Below are 22,624 nucleotides of genomic sequence, written 5' to 3' on the forward strand. Positions count from 1 at the left end.
ATTAAAGAAGATAATGTTATTTTCATTTTCTTCAACATAAGGTTCCCTGAAAATAATGCTGCTTAACTTTGTCAGGATACCAAAACCACCTGGAAAACTCTTGATGACATCATAACTCAGGTTATTCAAGGAAAGAATGCTTCAGTCAAAATTTAACCCTTTCAAGATTGTCTTGTTACCATCTGTTTTGTTGTCTTGTTTTGACAAGACTACTGTCTTGCTTACATCTTCCATCAGATGAAGAGGTATAAATTCCAGAGATTAAGAGTTTTCTGAAAAAATAATTCATTTATCTCTGAATTTAGACACATTTGCTGTAGTAGCTTCTGATTTGCAGTCTACTATCACTAAGATAAAATCCTTTTGAGAATGCTGCATTTACTGTCCCATCATACTTTTGCAATGTATTTGGTCTCCTAACAAAGATAACATCTTTTCAAAATACAGAACTGTTATTTGGAGGCTTTATCTTCTGATTTTAAGGGATTGTCTTGAAGAAAACAAAGGCCAAATTTCAGTCTGTAGCCTCAGATTATATTTTGGTATTTGATAATTTATGGTAAGCATATCATCAGCTGAATTTGAGAAATCTTGCAAAATTCCCCTGAAAGAGCATATTTAAAAAAATAAAATTAAATTAAAAAAAAATCTTATTCATTGAAGAATTATTTTCAAATGGTTGCAGTACCAGAACAGATGCATTTAATTCCTCAGTTACAATAACAATTTTACATAATTACAGAATTTATATACATTAATAACTGGTAGTTAAACTCATCCGTTCTACTATGAAAATGTGCAGTGTGTGTACATTCATAAGAAAAAGTATAACAGTTCTTTCCTGTAATGCATAATAGCTCATTATATCAGTATTTTTAATTACTTGTCTCTGATTTTTTTGTTGTTTTGTTTTGTTTTTGTTTTCCTTTCTAATACTGAACTGATTCTGTATTTCTGGTAAAGTTCAGAAACAGTGATTTATTTCCGCCTTAATGTTCATCCTTATGCTGTACATAAGGCTAAATTAAAGTCTTTTGGAAACATAAATGTTGGAGTATTTTCCTTTTAAAATATATATATATATATTTTATCTACAAGTAAACTATGTAGGGCAGTTGCTAAATTTATTTCATCTGAAATATGCAGATTTTTTTTAACCTTTGTCTTTAAAACAACTTGACCTTCATCTCTATTGAGTACTGCTAAAGAATACTACGACAGTGAAACATGAAGTCAACGTAGAAATGTTTGGCAATAGATACAGCTCTAAGTATACTTTAAAGAATGGTCATAGTCTTCTTGTTCCCGTGTGATTTTTCCTTTACTTCTAAAAAAGGTTTACTTCTAAAAAAAAGGTTTCTGAAAAAAACTTCCTTTCTGCCTTCCTTTTCTGCCTTCTACATTTCCTTCTTTTTCCTTCTACCCAGAGAGGTCAGGTAGTCTCCTTCTCTGGAAAAATTTAAAATTCTCCTGGATGCCATGCTGCACCATGCATTCTTGGTGATTCTGCTTGGCAGGGGTTTTGGACTAGATGATCTTCAGAGGTCCCTTCCAACCTCAGCCATTCTGTGATTCTGTGATTATACATTTTCCCTACATTTTATCACAGTTTACCTCTTTTGTCTTTTTTTCTGACATTCTCTCTGTAGCACCTGTTAAGATTCTTTTCCAAGCTCTTTAAACAAACTACATTTGTTTAATTTTTGTATTCATTTTAAGCTTAAGATTTCACTTAATATTTGTTCCCTAATCCTTTCTTTACTCAGTGCCTAACTACATGTGGAGGCATTATGGTCTGTGTTGCTTTATGCTATAGTATTAACATCAAAGAATAGAACATAGCCATATCTTACTTGAAGTTGCATATAGTTTTGAACAAAACAACTGTTCAGCTTTACAAGTCAAAGTGTAAACTGGCAGATAGAAGCAACTAGTTTGGAAAATCTTATATTAGATACATATCTTCTCTTTTTGATTCTGTGCTTATTTAGAGTTATACTTTTGCTTTTTTGTTTTGAGTCATAATTTGCACTGACAGAAGGCAAGTAGAGAAGCAAGGGAATAACTGATTTTGTAAGAATGCATCTCAGAAGTGTACAAAAGAAGGTATTGTTATAGGCCATTGTGCTTGCTTCCTGGGAAATAGAGTGATTTTATTGAATACTATGGGAGAAATTCTTTTATACTTCAGTTTTCAAAATTACTGTTACTACACTTCCTTTCTTTTCTGCTACCACGAGGATTGAGGCCATATATGATGTGTTCCAAGCATCTTAAGATGTTTATTCTTCTCTATGTTACGAAAAGTACAATCAGATTGGTAAATTTAATGATATGAGCAATTTCCTTATTTTAGCAGAAAATATTGCATGGTTCTCAAATATCAGTTAAAAATGAGCAAACATTTGGTTCACTGCTGGATTCAGATTTTTGAAAAAATTGCTTTGAATTACAGTTCTGACAGAAACAGAATTGTTTGATCAACTTAATAGTACAAATCTTGTGCCTTTTGACATTTCTCTCTCATAAATGGGAAAGGATATACCTCAAATGGAATTATAGTCATTTCATTCCTACATGCTGTAATTCAAACTGACCTATGAATCTTCAGAGCATTTGACAGTAAAAGGAAAGAAATGATCACGTGGGCTAGAACACTTCCCACTTGTACCTAGATTATGTGAATCCAAGTTTTTGAAGACAAAGTGATGACACCTGGATCATTTGAGTACTTGTTACATAACCCTATTAAAATATACACAGTCATCAAGAATTTCTTCCATGTTCAATATATCAAAAGAGAGGAACTGCTTTTGTCCGTGCAGTATATGGACTATTTATAAGGACTAAATAAAAAGGGAAGGAACAAATTGTAGTAATTTGTCAGTCATCATTTAATACACCTAGTACTTCAATGCTCAAAATAATTTAATTAAAATTATGCAAGTACTCCAAAATCTTATAGTAAATGAAAGCTAGCTATTAATGCCTAATATGGATTTCTCAGAACTTTTCATGTTTGTGTTTTCCGTGATAAAATCAATCACCAAAGTCCTCAATTAAAGTTTTCATTTTTGAAATTATTATGGTATTACTTCAAAACACCTTCCCATTTTTATTTTTGACTGTTATACACATCTCATACCTTTTTCTTTACTTTTTTGTTTGTTTCTGCGAGTTACTGTTTTTCTACTTATTAATGACTTTGGTTTAGCTGGTAAATTCAGAATAACTCTTTTTCTACTCTATGCATTAAATTATATTAATATTAGTAAATTGATATTAGGGATTTTTTTTATCATTAATCTGTGTGTGAATATGTGTATATCTGCATGTATGTGTATATCTGCATGTATATATATATATATACCTGTGTGTGTATAAATAAATATATGCATATATAAACTTCTAGATTACTTTCACTTTAATTTATATGTCTTTATGAATTTCTATATTGGAGAAATAAGCTTTAATAAATACAAAATATATTTCCTCCAAAACAAAATTCAAGAAAGATCCTTTAAAACATTAGCATTATAGAATGTGCCATTAACATGATTATAACTATTCATATTACTAACACACATTTATTAAAGTACTATAAGATGTTAGAAATGTAGTCTTGTAGTCTTCAGTTACTACCATGAATGTATGTTAACAGCTAGATTTATGATATCAATAAGCATTACTAATGTGAATTAGGTTACATTAACATTCCCATTATCACCATTACTCAAGATATTTATTTATTTATTATTATTAAAATATACCTTAACATTTCCTTTTACTTGCAGCTGAATGTGGAGCCTCCACAACAAATAATGAAGGAATCTTACTGTCCCCCAATTATCCTCTTAACTATGAAAACAACCATGAATGTATTTATAGCATTCAGGTACAAGCAGGAAAAGGAATCAATATTTCTGCGAGAACATTTCATTTAGCCCAAGGAGATGTTCTTAAGGTAGGTAGCCTTCGTGTAGCTTTTTGTTGTTGTTTCAAAGCTTTTAGTGCCTCATACCATTGAATTTTATCTGTCTGTATAGTATCAGGTAAGGTTATATTAAACACTTATACTTGTCTAAACCATTTCTATCTCTAAAGATTTTAAAATGAGGCAACCTCAGATGTTTCCATAATCTATTCTTTAAAACATGCATTTTTCAGACCATACATATTTTAAAAAAGGAAATTGAAACTGTAAAACAAGAAATTGAAACTGTAAACCAAGTATTGCCTTAACTTGTATTTGTATTCTATTCTTAGTATTAAACATCCATCTTTGAACGGAATTACATTTTTTTTGTAAATTCTGTTTTTCTTCCTCAGTATCTTCATTAGTTATTCTGTGATATAATCATAATATTTTTTCCCTAGCTGTTACACGCAGAAACTTAATTTAATACAATGTCACATACTGCAGTACATGAGGTTTACACTTCAAATGGCTCTGATCTTCTTTGGTATGTAGCATCTCCTGCAAAATGACAATCACTAGCAATTTTATGTGAAGGCAGTTTATTTTTTGTTTGTTTTGTTTTTTGAACAAAGAAAAACAACCAAAGGGGAAAAAAAGGATATTAGAACCTTCCAAATTTTTATAGACTTACTGCCCTTCATAAATTCAGTAACATGTTTTGTACATAGATGTTATTATTGTATTTGTCAAGTACATATTTCCAAATTAATATATTGCTTAGCCAACTATATATTTAATTTTGATGATGATCAAGGTGTCTTTTAGCACATGCAATCTAAATGCAATAAGGGATGAACTAATTGTCTAATTTTTCAGAATACTCAATTTAATTAAATATGCCCCTCAGAAATCAAAGGAGTAAGAGTACCATGCCAGTCATGTTTGATTAATAAAAACTGTTTTTCTGCCAGATTCTGCTATTTAATTATCAAAATAAAAAGGGTTATGGTAAGATTTATCTCTAAGAATCGGTGCTGGGATTTATTAACTTCAGTCATCTAAGCGTTAGGTTAGGATTTCTGTCATAAATTGCCAGACATAAGCACTTCGAAGAGAAGTTAATTACGGCTGAGGCATCAGCACACCTAAGCAACCTAATGAAAATGAAATCAGCAGCAAGAAAAAGCTATATACAAAATTAAATATGGTTTTAAATAAAAATAAGTATTTTGTGTTGAAACAAAACAAAGGCAAAACAAACTAAAGCAAATATTAACAGAATAAAATGCACATTAATTAGTTAACTTTTAGTTTAATTAGTTTATTTTACTAGTTAATAAAAAGCACAAGTATATTTATTTTAGTTTAGTTTTATTGCTTGCATCATAACTGAGTAGATGTCTTTCAATGTTTCAATTGATAAAGGAAAAAAAATATTGAAAGTCTTAGTATTCATTAGCATATAAATAACATGGCAAAAAAAAAGCTTTTTTTTTTTTTTTAGTTAACAGTAAAACATCCAAATCATGTATGCTGATATGTAATTTTTCAGTCTGAGACTTTTTCAGTGAAGCAGAAAAAGTAGTGAAGTTACAGAAATTTCTTTAAGTTACCCAAAGTTAGCATAAGACTTGAAGTCCACTCTTATATTTGAACTGGACTCCTTGTGTCCAGAAATCACTATTCTAGTATCTCTGTTCACATTTTTATCCTTGTCCATTAAAAGTTTATGGATACATTTTCCTCAAGACTTTTTCGCATGTAAATACAAACTTTCAAGCAGTTCAAAGATTTTTTCTTTTTTTTTTTAAATCTTAATTAACCATTTAATGCACATGCAGTCTTTATAGTATCTATTCACTTAAGTTTTCTTAAGTGCCATTCCAACCATATGCACTACAGATGTTTAACTAGAAAACATTAACTTATAGGTTTATAAAATAAATTTCATTTTAATATTGCTACTCAGTTAATGAGAACTTAGGAGAGGTATCAACTTAATCATAAAAGAGGTGATGCCATTACACTCTGATGTAAATGGCTGAAATATTTTCTGTGTTTTGTGGCTGTGTCTGTAAGATGAATGTAGTATCTTTGGAAGATGAAAGTAATTAGAGTATTTTGTATTTCAGGTCAGCAGCCTTGAATTATAATGAGCCAAAGTTCCTCCTAATCTAATTAAAAATATAAAAAATAAAAAATAAATAAAAATGCAAGAGGTACTCTTTATTATAATTATCTTTTTTTTTTTTCAGTCTGTGTGACATTGTAGCAAGAGGCCCTCCACCCCTGGGAAAGAATATCTGTTGAACCCTTTCTTGCCTAATCTCTCAAATGAAGCTTTTACAAATTGCCTTAATCCCATCAGACTCTTTTTCCAGGTGCCTGTTTCAGGAAGTACAAAGCATCAGTTACACATTCCAGAATTTTTTTCATGGTACTGGTTCTGAATTTTTCTTTTGATCTTTATCATCTTATGAATTACTGCTCAAATCCAGGTTCTGAAAAAGAATCACTGTAAGATTTGGTGTATGTTTGACTTGGGAATATGACTAGTATTTTCTGTTAATATGTTCAAGATCAGGAACGCAGGCTTGATTATCTACATATGTGCTCTTATTCTCTTAGACTGATTCACATTAATCTCAGTAAAACATCTTTAAAGACGTTCACAAGAAGTTCCTCTTATTTTTACGGAGCTGGAATCTAAAATGAAAAAAAGAGAAAATACTTCCTAATTTGCCTATTTGTCTGTCTGTGAAGAATATACTGTTCACTACTGGAGTAGGGCATTAGGGTTTTACTGTAATTTTAGTTTTATGTGAATAAGTAATAGTGAAGAAATACTGTACACCTATTTAATATTTGTATCACTACTTTGTAAATGTATATAAATATGAATACCTTGGCCGAACCCTAAGAAATCTTTGAGGCAAGTCAAGAAGTAAGGCAAAGAATGATGTGATGCAAGTAATTCACCATTTGGAAGATATTTAACAATGATATTTAACATCAGGACACGGCTTTCTTTCCCTGAAGGAAATGAACGCTTCAAAAATAAAGCAATCCAATAATATTTCCCAATACAATGTCAGTCTTTTAGCTAAAAACTGGTGAAAAAATGGATAATGCATTAATCTCCATTCTTCAGACTTAATACCTGAAAAAAAATGGCAAAGATACTATTTCTATGAGCTAATATTTTAGATTACTAGAGCCAGGCAGATAGATTCCATTTAAAGTCTGAATTAACTGAATATTCTCCTAAATTTTTGGTACTCATGTTTAATCAAGTCACGGGGTCAGTTGGTTGCCATGTAAATTAACTGACTGTGGAACAAATTTATGCCTGATGAGCACCATGAATGAATCAATGAAACAGTTGGACTGGGGAATACCACATTAGAGGGAAACATATTTGACACAAATAAATCATCACCCTTGCTGTTACTTGCCCAATGAAGAAGGAGGAGCTATCGTTTACCAATTTTGAACTGGTATAGAACAAAGGATTCAGAAGATATCGTTGTTTTTCATTTGCTTCATTTAGTATGCAATTCTCTTATGGCTGTAACAGCTCTAGATCTCTAGCGACTTTTTTTTTTTTTTTTTTTAAGCTATAGGAAATACAAAGTTCCTTTTATTGTTGTTGTTGTTTATAGGGCTATCACCTGCTTTTCATACTGTCGTATATTAATTTAGTATTGATGACAGTTTCATGAAAGGATATGAAAATTTAAGATGTGTACAGTCACTATATGCCAACTCATTAAATATTAATATTAGAAACTGTAAAACAGTTGTTTCCTTCTTTGTAATTGTTATGATAACTGAGTTTGTGCACTAAAATATTTCCACAATTTCCTGCCTGTGTGGGAGGCAGGAAAAAGAATATTTGCTTTCCAAAGTATGAGGTCTGTATCTGCTTTTCTTCCTGCATTTAGCTCCATTCGCTGGTTTTGCCATTGAGCTCTGTAGTCTGTTAGGTGTAAGCAATTTCTTCAGATTTGTACAGAAACAGAATTGGCATTATCCTATTTGTCTGAATAGTTTATTGTTGTAAGTGAAAGCTTTATTTGTGTTGAAATGAGTTGAAAGTAGGCAGTATTATTTTATGTCAAAGATCCGCTAATATGATTTTCTAATTTAGCAGGAGAAAGACAACTCATTAAAATTGAATTCTGAACACAGTTATGATTGTTTTCTTTATTTTCAATAGATTTCAACATAAATTAAAAAAAAAAAGTGTGGTACTGATTAATGAGGAGAGTAGTTTTCTGTTAATGTTTTAAAAAACAAACGAAACACAAAAATGCAGGCAGGTTCCATAAATGAACCTAAAGAAAGGAACACTATGTGTGAATCACAGAATTGTAGATGTTGGAAGGGACCTTGAGAGACCATCGGGTCCAACCCGCCGGTCAAAGCAGATTCCCTAGAGCAAGTTGCCCAGGTAGGCGTCCAGACGGGTCTTGAATATATCCAGAGAAGGAAGAGAACTTAAATGGAAAGAAAATATTTATTATTATTATTATTATTATTATTATTATTATTATTTTATTGTTGGTGGTGTTTTTTGTTGTTGCTTTGTAGTAGATATATTGACCAAGAATGTCTTATAATAAAGTTTTTTTTTTTTTTTTTTTATAAATAACAATATAATAGCATATTATAAATGGCATACATTTCATTAAAAGTTTCTGAAGACCACTCAAAATTTGGGTGATTCCACCCACTCATCCCCTTTTTGAAACAAAATCAACACGCGCTGATTCAGGAGTTTCATTTTTGCCAGAAATGGAAAATCATCTTGTGTGCAATGACACTAAGAAATAAGATCTTAAGGAGTTAGGCAGAAAGATATAGTGTCAAGAATCAACATTTTAGGTGTTGAAAAAAGATGAAACATTTTAGATGAAAAATGTTTCATGGTAAGTCTAGAGTTTTGTCTAATTGGGTGTTATATCTATTGGAGAAAAAGAAGCAGTCCACAGTTAAACATGAAGAACACTATATAAAAATCCTAATGAAAGCATAATAATTATTATTATTATAATGCTACAATGCCCTTGTTTTTGAATATAATTTTGTTCTTCTGAAAATTTGTATAACAGCATGTCATTACATTTCATAGATGGCAGATGACACGCAGCAGCGAGAGAAAGGTTAAGCACACACAGAGACCTCTACGGTGAATGACAGCTTTCACTGTCCTTGATCATGTGATGTGCTTTTGCTTGGCAAAATGTAGAGTGAGAGCTGATGTGCCAGATGGGATTGTACCTCAAAGGAAAAAATAACTTCAAGAATTATTTTTGATACTGCAATGAAAGAGTCTGTCTTTTAACTTCTTTCAAAACACTGTGCAGCAACAGGCAGGGAACAGTATCAGTAAACCACAGAGAGGAACTGGCATTGTTATTTATATATTTATTTTAATTTCCCCAGTGTTTGGCTCAGCACTCTTATTTTGTGTGCCTGCACAATTTGTATAATTCAGTTTTACTGCATTTGTTTGCTCTCTAGCCTGTGGGATAGCTTGGAAATGTGTGCACCATTCAGTTTTTGAAGGATTTTATGCAAAGACTTTAAAGGGAGGTAATGTTTGTATATTTTTTTCTAATTTGTTTTTTAAGAATTTCCACGTGTGCTATCATAATCCTCTTAGCAATATCATACTGAAAACATGAGTATGAAATAGGTAATAAATGCAAAAGTGGAAAAAGTCGAAACATATGGGCCCTATTCTGTCTTTATATTAGTGCTTCCATTTGCATGTGATATGATATATTTGACAAGGTGTTGACAACCTCAGCTCTGAGCTGCTGATTTTATGTTGTTTCTTCTCTTTATAAATGCACAGATCTTCATATCCATATGCCTTTTATGTTTCTATGGCAAGCCTCAAAAAAGTTGATTAAAATGCACAAATGTAATAAATTCACTCTATACTATTCCATTGGTAAAATTTTACACAGTAAGGTAAAATAAGCTGGTAGAAAAAAAATAATAATAATAAAAAAAACACATTAATTTCCATTTTAAATTTATTTATAATGGAGTCCCTGGAAAGCATAAAAAAATGCCCTCCTTCCTCCTCCCCCCAAATAAACTGTACATCTCTCAGTTCAAATTACATTTATATAGACATAGTTCCCTGCTAGCATCCTCCTCTGTAATATTTCAAAGTAGCATTATGATATTAGGAATAATAATGCATTTTTTTCTGTGCTTTTGCTCATCTGTATGAATTAATCATTTAACAAATCAGGCCTTTAAATACCTGATAAATCTGGACCTCTGTTTTCTGAAAGGCTTGTTATTGGGTTATTCATGCATTATACAGTCATGGATCAATTATCTTTGCATTAGTGCTACAGGATGACATTGGAAAATACAACCAATGAACTCATATTTTGTAATGATTATTCTGGGCCATACATTATCCAAGTGATGCAAACCCCAAAGTGCTGGTAAGGCCAATGAAAATGAATGTTCCTATATTAAAAATAAGATAATAATGCTATCTTAATCCCCAGATAATCAGATTTTCCTCTGGATCAAATTCTGATGCTGAATTACTAACTCATTCAAAATCCTAAACAAAATGCCCATCTATGTTAGGAAGGTTGGAAAGACAATGCTGGGTCTGCAAATCTCAGAAGAATGCAGGCTGCTATGACTTTCTTTGCAACTTAAATACGCTATTAAAAGTGGTAGATTTGGAATATAATGCATAAATGATATCATTTAAATTAGGTCTAGAAATCTGTATTTAGTTCGGAGTAATTGAATGAATTGTAAGAAAGACAATGTGACTTAAATAAAGAATTATACTGCAAAAATGCATCCATTTATTGTACTAAAGGAGCTCCTACTGTCACAAGAAGAGGCATATATGTTACTTTGGATATTTAAAAGTCAGAAAAAAAAAAGGCTAAATTTCATATTCAAATGAATCACATCTCTCCCTCACCTAAAAGTATTTCTCCTATACAAAGAATGAGAGTTTCAGAAGTGTTAGAGTACTTTAATTTTTGTTCCTTCATTGAAATGACATAGGCTTGGAGATATTTTAGAGTGAGGCATCTAGTTAGTCCATAAAGCAGAATTACTGTTAACACTGAAGAAATTCCAGTGTTCACAATAAACAGTGTCAAAGGGAAAGGTTTAATATGGTAGTACAGCTAACAAAATTTGCAATAGAGTATGTGTGGGGAAACTAATGTGAAGAAAATTTGTATCATGAAGTGTCTTCTGGGAAGTTCTGGCAAGCCTTTAAGAATAGTTCGTGTAACTGCACTGGTTTGGCCTCATCTTGAATAGTGTGTGCAGTTTTGGGAGCCACGATATAAGAATGATATAAAACTATTAGATTGTGTCCAAAGGAGGGCAACAAAGATGACGAAAAGTCTACACGGCAAGATTTATGAGTAGCAGCTGAGGTCACTTGGTTTGTTCAGCTTAGAGAAGAGAATATAGGGGCGACCTCACTTCAGCCTACAGCTTCATCACCAGGGAGAGCAGAGAGGCAGGCGCTGATCTCTGCTCTCTGGTGACCAGTGGTAGGACCTGAGGGAATGTCATGGAGCTGGGACAGGGGAGGTTCAGGTTGGGTATTAGGGAAAGGTGAGAGGGTGATCAGGCACTGGAACAGGCTCCCCAGAGAAGTGGTCATAGCACTGAGCCTGCTGGAATTCAAGAAGCATTTGGACAACACTCTCAGACATGTGGGGCTGATTTTTGGGTGGTCCTGTGTGGAGCCAGAAGTTAGGCTCGATTACCTTTGTGGGACCCTTCTAACTTGGAATATTTTATGATTCTATGATTCCATGATCTTATTAATAGCTTCTTTTGATTAATTTATTGATTCACACACATGGCCAAAAATGGATTACTGTTATGCCGTGTTTAAAAATAAAATAAATCCTGAATCCTTGGGTGTTGTTAGTTAATAAGTAGCTTGGTGCGATTAGGAGAAAGAGCATCAAATACAAGCTGAGTTTTCTTTAAGTCTGTCATAAAGTAAATATCACTGCAGGATAGCAGTAATTCTCCTGGAATTGACCTTCTTTCAGTTTCTGAAACAGAACAAAGTCCATTTCAGAAGTAATTTTCTGTTGCTTTTTTCTGGTCCTGTTTGACTACTTATCTCACTTGAGTTTTAAAGAAGCTTTAAATAAAATTATGCAAGATATCCATATTAATGTTATTATATATTTTTAAAGTACTTTCTACTTGATAACCATTAATTGTACCTTGTTTTGCTTTAATTTCTTATTTTTTGCTCCATGTAAAGACATTAGCATTTAAGTGTGATATTCCTTTGGAATTTATTTGCTTCTTTCAGTAAAACCAAGGAATGAAGCCAAGTCATTTGGCAGTGCTTCTTAAACTGCTGTACAATTACTTATTGATTAGAGGTGGCTAAAAATGGCTTGATTTGTTTTATTTTAGCATATCATTAAATAAAAAGTCTTTCTTTTTGCTAGACATGAGAATTTCTGCAAAAGAGAACTTAAGTGTACAAGTCTGACAGATGGGGAACAGAAATCATAGTTTATATTCACTTTGTTGCCTTACTACTATTGCTGGTGTATTTGTTTTGATTTTATTCTGGTATAAATTCCTGTTTACAAATGCAAGCTTTAATTACATTTCAAATTAATACAATTAGATCTTATTTAGAACTGGAGACAATTCCATGTTTATTTAGAAAAGCTTTATAACCTCCCTGTATTGCAACTTGAAATTTATTTAGAGTTCAGATTTTAGATTTGCAAGAGTTTTTCTTAATGCCCATTTTTCAAAGTTTTAGTGATTATAGAAGTCAATAAACAAGTCCTACAAGATATAGTGCTTGGGTTAGCAACCACTGTTAAATTATAGCTTAACTATTATAAAGAATTACAGGAATGCAATGACCAGTGATGTTTTAGAGCAACAAAACTTGTGAGGAAATTTACTAAGTATTATTAAAAGATTGTTTTATATATTTAGTAGTCTGATAGAACTTTCCATTTCAACTCTTGAAGAAAAACAAATAATAAATGTTCTGTATTCCAATTTACATATATATTACATTACTCTTTAAAATTACAGAAGCAGTTATACTATTTATTTTATTCTTATTTCCTAGTCTCCTTTTACTTTCTAGTTGTATTTAAACCTCTCTCTTTACACAGGAAAAAGAAAAAGAAAAATTTATTTTATAAGTCAAAACTGGGGAGGTGCTAGCTTTTCTGTTGGGCCATCTCAGTGACTTGAGGCATACACAAAAAACACAAAACAGTTGTTTGCTGAAAGTCTGTGACTAGCACTACAGTATTGGCGGCGTAAGAGAAAACACAGATGTTCAAAAACATTGAGCTGATATGGCAACTCTGCCCACTTTTATTTTTAACCAAAAAACAAAACAACAACAAAAAAAACTGACATATTTCAAATTGTGCATTTGAAAAATAACCACAATTAAATCAACTTAATTGAACAGAGGCAAACAGCATATCTGAAGAGTACTCTGGATTGACTAGCAATATATCTCCCCTGGCAGAACTATCCTCCCACTTAATTGAAATGTACCAAGTTATTTTGGAAATCAAATATAAGCATTTATTTTTTTAGTAACTGTAAATGTCATATTTATTTTACAGATCTATGATGGCAAAGACAATACTGCTCACCTGCTGGGTGCATATACTGGCGCATCATTAAGAGGACTGACACTAAGTAGTACTTCAAATCATTTATGGTTGGAATTTAACTCAGACATGGAGGGCACTGATGAAGGTTTTCAACTTGTGTATACCAGTAAGTACTTGAGAAAATAATAACAGATTTACGATTTTGAAGGAATGAAAATTCATAAGATAAAAATGCAGTCCAAAGTCAAATGATAAAATCAACAGCAAATCACACTTCACTCATCAAAATAAACTACTTTTATAATTTTGTCTCAAAAACTCCTGTAAACAACATACTAAAATCTTGCTTTGAGGGTATCACAGAATTATAGAATCATAGAATGGTTTGTACTGAAAGAGACCTTAAAGATCATCTAATTCCAACCCTCTGCCATGGACAGGGATACCCAGATGAGGTTGCTCAAAGACCCATCCAACCTGGCCTTGGACGCTTCCAGGGATGGGGCATCCACAACTTCTCTTGGCAATCTGTTCCAGTGCTTCACCACTCTCTGAGTGAAGAATTTCTTCATAATATCTAATCTAAATCCATCCTCTTTCAGTTTAAAAATGTTACCTTATCTCCTCCACTCCTTGACAAAGAGTCCCTCTCCTGCTTTCCTGTAGGCCCCCTTAAGGTACTGGAAGACTACTATAAGGTCTCCACAGATCCTTCTCTTCTGCAGGCTTAAAAACCCTAACTACCCCAGTTATAGGAGAGGTACTCCAGCTCCTTGATCATCTTTGTAGCCCTCCTCTGGACTCCTTATAATATGTCTAAGTCATTCACGTGCTGGGAGCCCCAGAGCTGGGATTGGGACTTACGAGAGCAAGACAGAGGTGGAGAATCACCTTCCTTAACCTGCTGTCCCTGCTTCTTTTGTTGCAGCCTAGGATACAGTTGCCATTCTGGGCTGCAAGCACACATTGTTGGCTCATGTTGAGCTTCTCATCCACCAACACCCCCAGGTTCTTCTCCTCAGAGCTGCTCTCAACCCATTCTCTGCCCAGCCTGTATATGTGCTTGGGATTACCCCAGCCCAGGTGCAGGACTTTACGTTTGGCCTTGTTGAACTTCATGAGGTTTGTACAGGCCCACCTCTGAAGCCTGTCCAGGTCCCTCTGGATGGCATTGCTTCCCTCTACCACGTCAACCGCACCACACAGCTTGGCGTTATCAGGAAACTTGCTGAGGGTGCACTCGATCTCGCTGTCCGTCATTGATAAAGATGTTAAACAGAGTGCTTTGTCTAGTATGATACTTAAATCTCTGTGTTTTTCTGGAGGGCTATTTTGAAATTTTTTTCAGTCTTGGAAATAGTAAGGAAACAGTAGGATAATTTTCAAGTAAGGGTACGAGCACATAAAAGTATTTAAGCAGGTGAGTAGTTTTAAATTTGAAAACTAATGTTTCATAAAGACTTTTTATATGTAAAATAAATTCTATATTTTAAGTCTCATATACAATACAAACTTAGCATTAGACTAGCAATTTCTGAGTTTGGATTATTGTTTAAAACAGTCCAGTTTGGAACCCAAAGGATTAAGAAACTTTCCAAACAAATCTTTTTTATCTCTATGTCAATTGACAAAATTAAACTCTAGAGATTAGAAGAGGTTAAATCTTTTCAGATCTCTGGCTTAGAGTGTATACAGGAAACAGCTATATTCACCTTGTTTATCACATGGCAATAGTTACATGTGTCTATTGGCACATGGTGTATGTGACTTCTTTTATGTATAATTTTTTCATTACTGAATTATCCTTCACCTATATAAAACAGGTTTTAGCATGCAGAACAGTCTTATGAGGCAATTCTATGTCATAATCCTTCTTTCTTCCTCTGTCATTCATTTTCACCTGTTCAAAATATTTTGTTTCAAAAACATCTCTGTCATTCTTTTAAAACTAATTCTCATAAAACTATTTTAAGTCTAGCAGAGTGAAAGTAAAATATTTCAAGATACTGCAAAGGTATGTAATTATTTTTGAGGTCAAAGTTGTTTAAATATGCCATGTAATATGCCATGTAAATATGCCTCTGATATTATAGAACTGTACTGTATGATTAAAAATAGGTCTCTTCGGTGTTGTGTCACTATGCTAGTGTCACAATATTTCATTTTATCTTATTTATATAGGTAAATTCAATGTTATAATTAACATTTCCTGTCTTTTGCATACTTACTGATGCATTCTTAGTGTTTTCATAGAATATACTTTCCTAGCCTGAATGAATAGTTGTTAGTCTGAACTGTGCTGAACCTTCTTTTGTAAATATGTACTTCACTGGGAAACTGCATGGGATACATGCTAGTTTCTTAGACATCCTAAATTAAATAGGATGAATAACTTACTTCACAAATACTCCCCTTAACAGAAGAGATCAGATAGCATGGAATTGATTATCACAGTTGCACTCCCTTCATTAATTGTAATATTGCCCACCTAATATTGGTACAAAAGTATTACAGAATGGTTGACATAGGACAGAACTGGAGGAGCAGAAGTGAGAAAAACTTTTGGAGTGAGTTGTATAGGAAAGAGAAAAACAAAAAGCAGTGTAAAGGTATTTCACTCATCACCTCCCACAAACAGACCAGTTCCCAGCCAGTCTCTAAACAGTGACCTCTTTGGAAAGATTATAAAAAATACCTTTATTGCTCAGTATTACACTATGTGGAATGGAATATGTCTTTGGTCAGTTGGGTTCAGCTGTCCTGGCTGTACCCCTCCCAACTTCTTGCCCACCCTCAGCTTACTCCATGGTGGGGCAGAGTGAGGAACAGAGAAGGCCTCCATGCTTAGCAATTGCAGAAAGATTTGGTATACTATCAACACCAGTTTGGTAAACCTACACCACAGCACCATATGAAAAAAATTACCACAATGAAAAAAACTTAATCCCATACATACAAAGTATGTTCCAATTCTTTTATATTCCTTCTCTTTAGATTTATACACATGGCTAAAGACCCCCTGGGCCTTCTCTCCTCCAGGATGAATAGCCCCAGCTATCTCAACCTTTCCTCATCTGAGATATGCTCTAGTCCATTAATCATCTCAGGGGTCCTTCACTGGACTCTCTCCAGTAGTTCCTACACTTGGGGCTCCTGAAACACTGCTAGTACCTATGCTTAGGCAATGGAATTACATGTGGGTTTTTGTTGTTGTTGTTTGTTTGTTTGTTTGTTTGTTTTCTCCTCAACCTTAAGAAGGAAGTGATCAATCAAAAAGACTACTTTTGTGCTTTATCTATAAGTAGGCTGTCCAGATATGAGGACATCTCAGGGATCAAGACATTTTAACTTCTTTTCACGCACTATGATCAACATTTTCTCTTAGAAAACAGGAAATTCTAACTGGTCAATAAGTATATAGTTTGGCAATATAGAAAAGGTTCTTCACATGGGCTTCACATTAGCCTCTTCTAGAGATTCTGCAGTGTGGTCTATACTGGGAAACAATATCTCAGCTAGGACTGATAAAAGTTCAGCTCAGAGGTTGTGGAGGCTCTTCAGGAGGTAAGCCATTTTCAGTGAGACATGAAATGAGCTGAAGGAAGAACTGTGAAGATATAGCATTTGACCTACTTTTTTCCTCATGTGAGCAAACAGCCGTATCCAACCTGAACCATTTTGTGTGTAAAATAAAATACTGAACTTTTTTTCAATCAATCAGTAGTAATGATTCAGTACCTGAGGAGAGATGATGAAAGGCTACCAACTGTACCAACTGTTGGCCAGCTGGACAAATACTGTGTAAATGATTTCAATTAACAAGGCAGATATGAAAAGCCCTTCGTTCGCTCCCATGTCAGCTACATAAAGGAATGTCAAACTGACACAAAGTGTCTTTTTTAGCTACACTCAGTTTGAGCTGCATGATATTGTTAAAATATATTTGTTTTTGAACAAAGAGGTTTTGAACTGCTTCTCAGTTAATAACAGGAAACTTATTTGGAGTAGAGAGTCTTTTGCCCAAATAATAGGTTATGTCTCCCCATATGTTTCCCCATAATGTTATACTTATGTATAATGTTTCGGTCAATCTAGGTCTTGCTCCACAGCTTTAATTCTCTAAAGTGTCCGAATCTTTGGCTTGAATCCACTCTATCATCATCATCATCGTTGCCTCCTGCATTTAGTGATTAAATTTACAAACTATTGAAAGCAGGATTAGGGTAGGGATTTATGAATGCAACTATTTCTTTGGTGCCATAGGTGCTATTCTGCCACTGGTGTTAATGTGCGCAATAACAAATCTCCTTTGAAGGCTTGTTTATGAGCCTATAAATGTCCATTCACAAACTAGAATGTCATCAAAATAAACAGGCAGTCATTTTAACTACCGTTTTATAAATTATAATATCATTTCAGAACTGATTGATAATTATCATGAATTCCCTCCTCAGTCTTTAACTGAGCTTTTAGAAAAAAACGTTACAACACTTTGGTTGGCAGGCTCAACTTGAGGGTAATAGTTATACTCTCAAGTATGACAGAGGGGTATAGACAATTATCCTACTTAGACTATTTAGAAACAGAAAAGAAACCTTAAATATATTGCTGCCTGAATTCTAAAATACTTGATTTCTGCTAGAAAACAGAAAATCATATTTTTCATCAATGTATTTATGTTTGATTTTTTAACTACAATTTGTTATTCCTACTGCAGGTTTTGAGCTATCACATTGTGAAGACCCTGGTGTGCCACAGTTTGGATATAAAATCAGTGACCAAGGTCATTTTGCTGGAAGCACTATAATTTATGGATGTAATCCAGGTTACACACTCCATGGAAGTAGCCTTCTAAAGTGTATGACTGGAGAAAGAAGGGCATGGGACTATCCTCTGCCGTCATGTATTGGTAGTATACTTTTTTATTTTTTTATTTTTTACTTTCTTTCTTTACTTAAACTGCTATCTGAATATAAAAAAGTAAAAAAAAATACTCTTATGTTTTGCGAAAACATGAATATACATGCACCTTGGCAGATCTATTTAACTAGACCTTACCTAAGTCTATGTGAGTGGTGCTACCTTTTTTGGGGTTAAAAAAGGAAAGAAAGAAAGAAAAAAAAAATAATCATTAAACATGCATAATGAAATTTCTAATATGTAAATGTCTTGTTAAAGTCAGCAAATAGATGACATAAAAAGCTTAATCAGGACCATATAATTTTAACGATGGGTTATAAAATTAGTTTTCCCTAACTGTATCTAAATAACATTACACTAGAAAAAGCTTTTCATATATTAACATATAAATATTACAAAATAAATTAAAATAAAAACATAAAGATACTAAGATCTATGGAGGCATATTGTATTTTTATCACTTCTGTAATGTTGCTGTGATGAATAACAACACATTATTATACACTTTATTACAGTATTACAGTAACTATAAGTTGTGCGGGTACCTACAATTCTTTTCTTGAGAAAGCAAAAATAACATAAGACTAAACTACTCTAGTAATTTTCTTCTTTTTTTTTTTCTCATCATCTTTTAGAGGAAATGAGGAATGAGTGAATAGGGGAAGCAAGGGATGAGATGCATTTTGTTCTCAGATTTAAGTTTGACAGAAAACAATGTATTTTGGCATATCTTTATCAAGAGATAAAGCTGATAAAACAACATATATATACAACAAACAAGAACCGAACAGTTCTCTGAAAGTAGTTATTAAAGAATAAATGCTTAAGTCCCAAATTTGTGATAAGCCTTTGAATATTCCCAATGATAACTAATTTCTACATTATTTGGAATATTTGAAACAGTAGAATTAGGAGGAAAGCATGGCACTGGAAAGTGCAAGCAGCAACTAGGAGGCATAGAGAGAACATATGATGGAAGTTAAAATATATATATATATATATATATAAAAGATAAAATGTGATGGTCCAAGAAAGTTGAAAATGAAAGTTTCAGCAATAAATAATATTTTCAGTTCTATTACTAAACATTAAAAATCATAGGATATATCACCTTAGTAACACAAATAAATGGGTTCTTGCTTAATTTTAAAACAGATCAAGGTAAATCTGCCTAAGGCTATTCACGTTTCTAATGATTAATGATCTATTTGTGTACTGTGCACTATTTTCACCAACTGTGGGAGATTCAGCATCCTTATATTCTAAGCAAATATTCAAAACATCATATATATTTACATCTAGAAGGGCTACAGGAAGGGGATCTCTAGAACAGCTCATGGTTAAGAGATAAACACTGTTGTCCGTTTGGAAGAAGGAAGTTTGGAAGAAGGTCCGAAAATGACTAATACAAATTGTCTTGGGATTTAATTATTCAGCTGGCCCTCTCCAACATAGATGCATATAACTGAAAAGTTTGGCCACCTTTGGATTACGAAGTGAATCAGATTTAGAATTGGTATAAACTAACAAAAAAATTCAGTAAACTGAAATCCACAGGTGAGGCTCGTCCTCTGTTAAAAATGATGATATGCTGCACATCCTGATGGTCTTCATATTCTTTTTCATTTTAATACTGATTCACTGTCCAACTCAGATCACCATCTTTTAAAAAATTAAAGAAATTAAGCAACCATCTTTTGCGCTGTCACCAGACTCTTTGTGAAAACTGCATTATAATTAGTCTTAAATGTTTTGTGTAGATGAACCTGTTTAGAATGTGAACTGCTCTATAGTGTAAATTTGTTCAGTTTTAAATTAATGTTATTCTGAACACATCTATGTAGTCTGATGTTAAAAGAAGTTACTTATCCATCCAGTTCACAGTACCATGTGTGATGCAAAATCACAAAACATGAGGCACAACTACACTTAAAAAAAAAAAAAAAAACAGTTCTAGTAATCATAAATCTTAAACATAGTGAACATAGTACAGAGTACTATCCACTGAATTTGCAAGAAGATATAAAGATTACTAAATATCTCCTTTAACTTGAAATCCTTGAATCTCTAAAATTGACATTCTGAGAGAATTAAGATTCTTAATTAGGATTGTCTTCACAGTGAGCAAACTGGAGAAGGAAGATAAAAGGTGTTTTGCTCTGTTACTTCTCACTGCCACCTGTGAGGATTCTGCTTTCTGAGAAGTCACTACTGTCATGGCTGAGTCAGCAACCAGCAAAACTAGGGAGCTGTAACTTGCTGAAGAGGAGGAAATAAACCACTGGGGAGAGAGGGACCTTCTAAAATCCAAATAAAAAACAAACCAGTAATCCTCTGTGAAAATTAGAATTTATAAATTTACCATTGTTCGATGGTCCTGGACAAAATGTAATTAATTTTTTATTTCATTATTTGCCAATGAACACTTTTTTCTTTATTGTGTAATTTATTTATATCCTTACCCCATTGGAAGAATAATAGACTATCCTACCATATGAGTTGAATAACTACTATTTTATTTTTAATTATTTTTAAAAGATTTTAGGAATTAACAGATTGGCAGAATGTTTAAAAAGATATGAAAAGCCACCTGTCTCTAAAAAAATGTTTTTATTATTTCAGGAAAATCCTTCAAGAGTATGATTTCAATTATATTTTATCAGGAAATTCACAAATCATAATAAATGTGTCAACTAAATATTTTAGGTGATACTAAATCAAAATAAAACTGCAGTTGAACTATCCAGAGAGATCTAATCAAAACAGTATTTTGGCTTTGGACTTCACAAGAGAGAAAGCATTAGAGGAACTTTTAAAAGGAAGGAAGGGGGAATAAGAAAACTTTAAAGGACTAAGGGATTAAAAAATAAAATAAAAATATCATAGATTAGGTATCTAGATTATGATAAAATTTTGCTTATTAATTGGCTGGCTGATGCCAACTAACAGGGATCTACTTACCATCTATTATCCTCTAAGAAATATTATAGCTTCACTATGAGAACAAGTCTCAGGTAAGAAGTCTTACTTTTTTTTTTCTTTTTTTTTTTTTAAACTGAAAGTCTGATTTTCTCTCTGAATAGCCTGCTTTAATTTAGTATGTTTTCTCTCTTCTTTTTTCCTTTTTTTTTTTTTTTATTTCCTACTTATTCCTTTGCAGTTTTATTAATTTTATCTGACTGTTTTAGAGTGACATTGTGTTCTTGTGGTTTTGTTTGTTTCTCTTTTTAAGTAACAATCCTTGTTTCTTTCATTAAACGTGGTATACTTTTTAATTATTGTGTGTCCAAAATTATTAGAAAGAACATAGATATGAAAGGAAAATACAAAAATACTCAAGTAGAAACACATTTACAGGTTTGTTTCTCAAAGTACTTGAAGATCTTATATGTTGTCATACAATCTTGGGATATACAGTCAGGTGTGTTGTGTTTCAGCTGTGTTACTTATTTAGCAAGGGAGTAGATCTTATCATTGATTGCTCACATAGAAAGCTATCAGTAACATTATGTAATGGTGTTTTCATCAGCTGAATGTGGAGGGCGTTTTAAAGGAGAATCATCAGGAAGAATCTTATCTCCTGGCTATCCCTTTCCCTATGATAATAATCTGCGTTGCATGTGGGTGATTGAAGTAGACCCAGGAAATATTGTCAGGTACTGAAAATGAATCTTACAATTATAACAAATCTTTTTGTTTATATAATAAGCAATCTTGCCTGTATAGCTGAGGAAGAAAGGGATTTAGGACTTAAGATGCAGCTCAGGAACAGTATTTTTCTTATTCTAAGCTTCGATACGTAGTCTTGTGTTGAAACTATTTTTCAATAAATGTTGTCTGATGAAGATCAGACCTTAAAATTACTTGCTTTTTTTTTTTTGTTAATATTTGCAAAGATATATACAAAATATTAATTGGAAATCTGGTTTAAAAACAATAATAATAATGAGAATGAAATTATGCAGTTCATAATACTGTTTTAAGAAAAAAAAAATCTGAAAAGTCTGTGGATGCTTATATATTACTTGAATGGCTAAAGCAATATGTATTCATTTCATGGTTCACAAAAGTCAAATACTAGTTGCAAAAGAATTTAGCTTTCAAATATATTTCTGTTTTTATCTTTTATGCATCCAATGAT

The 22,624-nt window shown here is 32.7% G+C and overlaps 1 protein-coding gene across 5 annotated transcripts in view; it reads left to right on the forward strand.

Annotated features, from left to right (window-relative positions):
* Positions 1–22,624, forward strand: part of CSMD3 (CUB and Sushi multiple domains 3) — a 1,012,063-nt gene that overhangs the window by 756,364 nt on the left and 233,075 nt on the right. For all 5 annotated transcript variants that reach the window (XM_083827432.1, XM_083827428.1, XM_083827429.1 and 2 more), the window contains 4 exons: positions 3,795–3,964; positions 13,573–13,729; positions 18,281–18,472; positions 22,013–22,139. In XM_083827432.1, the coding sequence (XP_083683558.1) occupies positions 3,795–3,964; positions 13,573–13,729; positions 18,281–18,472; positions 22,013–22,139 (646 nt within the window). The remainder of the gene's footprint in view (positions 1–3,794; positions 3,965–13,572; positions 13,730–18,280; positions 18,473–22,012; positions 22,140–22,624) is intronic.

The sequence above is a fragment of the Anser anser genome (genome assembly GCF_964211835.1).
Source record: "Anser anser genome assembly, chromosome: 2".
Classification (NCBI taxonomy): domain Eukaryota; kingdom Metazoa; phylum Chordata; class Aves; order Anseriformes; family Anatidae; genus Anser; species Anser anser.